The 4,819-nt window shown below is 43.8% G+C and overlaps 1 protein-coding gene across 1 annotated transcript; it reads left to right on the forward strand.

Moving 5' to 3' along the window:
- The first annotated feature begins 2,285 nt into the window (after positions 1 to 2,285).
- LOC137543672 (D(1C) dopamine receptor-like) lies at positions 2,286 to 4,411 on the forward strand. Its single transcript, XM_068264796.1, has one exon. It carries the CDS (start codon positions 2,895 to 2,897, stop codon positions 4,293 to 4,295), a length of 1,401 nt encoding a protein of 466 aa, XP_068120897.1. The 5' UTR covers positions 2,286 to 2,894; the 3' UTR covers positions 4,296 to 4,411.
- The last annotated feature ends 408 nt before the right edge of the window (positions 4,412 to 4,819 follow it).

Genomic DNA, 4,819 nt, shown 5'->3' on the forward strand with positions numbered 1-4,819 from the left:
CAGCAGGTTGAATAGAGGATATGGAATGCTGTTTGTCAAAGCATAAGGGAGGTACAGTCTAAAACATGTAAGTAAAGAGGTAGGCAGATACAGCACTGATTGATAAATGTGCTCTTCGAAGGGTAGGGGAAGGAAGGGGGATAGAGGCTTTTAGGGGGTGGGAGAGAATGGGGGGGGGGGGGGGGGCTTATGATTATATATATATATATATATATATATATATATATATATATATATATATATATATATATATATATATTATGATTAGCTCACAATATAACCATACCATAGTCATAGTCTAATGTCTTACCATATTATTGTTGTGTATTTATATAGCACTGGCATCGTCTGCAGCACTGTAAAGAGATTCATAACGGTTAGCTTCGTCCACATCCTGGTGACTTCTTTTCCCCAAAAATTTGCAGCGACACGCTCGATGCCCCAACCCGTCAACTCTCCCATCACAAAAAAATTGGTTGTAGTGAGGGGTGGTCTGTAAATAATCAGCACCAGGTGTCAAATTCCCCAGGTACGCCACTGCATACAAGTACTGTATGTTTCGCTACACCTCAAAATTGCAAGTGTAAATGTACCATCCTATATAATAATGTGCAAGTGTCTCTGCGTCCCATCCCTCACTTCCGGGAGGACGGGGCCAGAAGGGGCGGGCGTGTGCGCGTGCGCAGTGGAGTTGTGACAGACCTAGCCCGTTTTGAAACAGGCTAAGATCACAAGTTATAATATAATTGCTGCAATAAAATTATACTGTCTGATGCAATACAACGGACGCAAGTGTAAGACTCTCTTCCCACTTGTTTGGAGAACAGACATTTTTTATCCCTTCTCCGCTGATCGCTAAATGGCCAGTAAACGGCTTCTATTTTATAAATAGGAGCTGATCACACTTGTCACCCTGCAATGGATCTGCAAGATTCCAGGCAGACGGATGCATTCCCCCACTCATCTGCCCCGAGCTACAACTGGACCATGGTGGACCATCAGCTCCCGCTAGCCACACATGGTCCGGTACAGTGGGAACACAGTCTTAAAGCAAACCTGAACTAAAAATAAAAGTCAAACTAAACATACACACCTCATACTTACATCCCACATAGTCTACTCCTCAATCTCTTTCTCCCCTCCTGTGTCCTGTTAGTCCATTGTGATCGATGGAATTCTCCATCCTCCGTTTTTAAAAAACTGGCAATAACCCTGTAACAGCTTTTGAGACAGCACACTGTTAAACCGTAATATTGCCAACTTGAGCCATAGGAAAGCATGGACATTACCTTGCACATCAGTTGTCCTTTCAGCTATGACTGACAGCAACTGATGTATAACTGACAGCAACTGATATATTTCAGTTCTGACAAAATCTTGTCAGAAATGGAAGCAGCGATCATTGTTAGAAGAAAATGGTGAGCTTCTTAGAGGACCTGACGGCGAGGTAAGTGTGGAATATTAATTTGCAGGTACATCACGCGTTTATTTTAAATAATTTTACTCTGTTCCGGTTCCCTTTAAAGTAACCTTAGCCAATCACTTACTTTGTTTAGTCTTTGTCCCTGATTAGTTCCTCAAGCACTCTAGCTGGGATGAGTATAGGATAAAAGGCAGGAAGAATAAATTGGGGATAATCTCTAAACACAAGTGCAGTGATAACTGAATCAAGAGTGGAGCAGTTACCCAGAACAACAGTTATTTTACAGATAAAACTGACTGGTTGTTGTGGGTATTGAGCAACTGCTTTGCATTATTTTCCTCTGTGCTCACTGCAAACAGTCATTCATTAGCAGGGAAGTTGCTGCTTTTAGATCTCTTTGCACTTAGAATAGCTGCTCTTCTCTGCACATCTTTAGAACATCAAGCTAGGACTTCATTGGTAGATTTTTAGATTTTTTTTTACATTTGTTGACATATGTATTTGTTTATGTATATCCTGCCTGACTTTGTCTACATCTCCTGCTGTATTATTATGTAGTGAGTGCAAGAGAGCTAAACTACATTCCCTCGAAATTACAATCTTCACATATGAGAAAGACAAGAAAGGGTTAGTAAGTTTAATTGGCTACTGGTATAGTCACTGGCTGTGGTGAGGATAAATAAGGAACATTAGCAGTCTACCTGCCCTTCTGAAGATGACTGGGGATCTATTTTTAACCAGCCCAATCCTGTGTCAGGAGGATTTCAGTGGGAGAGAGCAGTGATGGATAATCACGGGGAGGGAGTGATGCAGGGAGGAAGGAAGCAGGACTCCTGGACCACACGAGTCAGTGGCAGTTCACAGCCAGCGTGGGATGCTGTTGCATAAAATAAATCCAGCTCAGCGAAGGCTTCTGAAGATGCAGCATCCACAGGCAAAGCACAATCACTCGTGACTTCTGGGATTATTTTGTATGACAGATAGGAAGGACTTCCTTTATTTTGTTCATCTGTGGGATACAAGAGAAGGACTTATATTTCATAACTCCATTTTTTATGTGTTTAGATGATGTGCTAACCATCTGCGACCATCAGTGGTTGACATGTATGGCTATTTCCCTAAACTGGACACATGAAGAAAATAATTACACTCCAGACAGCAAATGAATTCTCTACCAGCATCCAGCAGCACACGAGATGCTCTGTTAGGACTTGAATGGATCGCTATGCTTAGTTACAGAAGAGCACGATCTTGATGGATCTTTTGGGGAAGTGGACATCAGACTGACGTCCACCTGCAGATGACTTCTTCCTCGCGTATAATACACAAGAAGTACGATTGAGGCTTGAGGTGGGAGTGAGACTGTACAGAAACCACTAAGCTTTTTAGAAAGGAACCTGGTTTTATCAACTTGACTTCTTGAGAGGTAAGGAGCTTTGGGGTAAGTGGACATCAGGCTGGAGTCCGCCTCATGGAAAACCTGTCCACTTACAATGTCACAAGCCACGTGTTGAACACAAACCTTGATGTGGCCACTACTGACCTGAGCCTGAGAGCTCTGACCGGCTTGCTCTTGTCCTTGCTCATCCTGTCCACGCTTCTCGGAAACACACTGGTGTGTCTGGCAGTCATCAAGTTCAGACACCTGAGGTCCAAGGTAACCAATTTCTTCGTCATCTCCTTGGCTGTGTCGGATCTCTTCGTTGCTCTTTTGGTGATGCCCTGGAAGGCGGTCACTGAGGTGGCTGGGTATTGGCTCTTTGGGGACTTCTGTGACACCTGGATTGCCTTTGACATAATGTGCTCCACAGCTTCCATCCTGAACCTGTGCATTATCAGCTTGGACCGTTACTGGGCTATTGCTAGTCCGTTTAGGTACGAGAGGAAAATGACTCAGAGAGTCGCATTCATCATGATCGGTGTAGCCTGGACATTATCCATCCTGATATCCTTCATACCTGTGCAGCTCAGCTGGCACAAGTCCCAAGTGACTTTTGCAGAGCGGGAAGTTATAAACCAAACGGAGAACTGTGACTCCAGCCTTAATCGGACTTATGCCATATCCTCTTCTCTCATAAGCTTCTATATTCCTGTGGCTATCATGATCGGGACTTACACTAGGATTTACAGGATAGCTCAGACTCAGATCAGGAGGATCTCGTCTCTTGAGAGGGCTGTAGAGCACGCTCAGAACTGCCACCCTGATTGTCCTCATGAGAACTCCTTGAAGACCTCGTTCAGGAAGGAAACTAAGGTCTTAAAGACCTTATCCATCATCATGGGGGTTTTTGTGTTCTGCTGGTTGCCATTCTTTGTTCTGAACTGCATGGTCCCCTTTTGCCAGGTGGACCTACCGAGTGGAAGTGACCCACAGCCCCCCTGTGTCAGCGAGACCACTTTCAGCATCTTTGTGTGGTTCGGCTGGGCTAACTCCTCTTTGAACCCTGTCATTTACGCTTTTAATGCGGACTTCAGAAAAGCCTTCAGCACCATCCTGGGATGCCATAGATTCTGTTCTAGCACCAACGTGGAAGCTGTAAACTTTAGCAACGAGCTGGTGTCCTACCATCATGACACCACCTTTCAGAAGGACATGCCAGTCACTTTTAATAGCGCCCAGCTTCCTAATGTGGTGACCCAAGATCAAGAAGACTTGGAAGGACATTGCTTTGATAAAGTGTCTATAATATCCAATTCCCAAGGAAGTAGGAGCCACAAGAACTTGCTTTTGCCTGTAAGTGTCCAGTTTGAGTGTGAGGCTGAGATATCTTTAGAGACAATTACCCCATTCACTTCTGCTGGACCTCTGGAGTGTCACCAGCACACAGTGACAGAAGAAGAGGACAGACAATACAGTGCAGAGCTATATTAAAGCGTATTTAAAAGGACCTGTAATTTGATGAGATAAACGTGTATGTATAATCCCAATTCATCAGAGAGAGACCTTTGTTTTTTTTCTCCTCAAAGTAATGCTGGGAACACAATGCTCTATTCTGAGCCATTCAGATGGCTCGATAGATAATTTCCGACATGGCCGATCTCCCGTCCGATCGATTCGCTGCTCGATTCCGCTTTAAAGTGAATGGAAATAGATAAGAAAAACAAGCGGAAGATAAGAGAATCGCCTGCGGAATCGAGCGGGGAATCGATCGAGCAAGAGAATTGAGCGGCAAAATCGAGCTGTGTATGCCTAGCATAATGGTGCCCAAAAACATTACTTGATTTTCGGCATTGATATCCTGCCGATTCAGTCATAATGATCGAATCTGGTAGCTATCGATACTGCAAAATGGCCATCCAATCAATCATCTCAATGGATTTCTAGCCCAAATTGGTGAAAGGGATTGATTGGGTATGCTTGAAAATCTTATCCTGGGAATAAACCATATATTTTTA

Source organism: Hyperolius riggenbachi, unplaced genomic scaffold, assembly GCF_040937935.1.
Source record: "Hyperolius riggenbachi isolate aHypRig1 unplaced genomic scaffold, aHypRig1.pri scaffold_156, whole genome shotgun sequence".
Lineage (NCBI taxonomy): Eukaryota > Metazoa > Chordata > Amphibia > Anura > Hyperoliidae > Hyperolius > Hyperolius riggenbachi.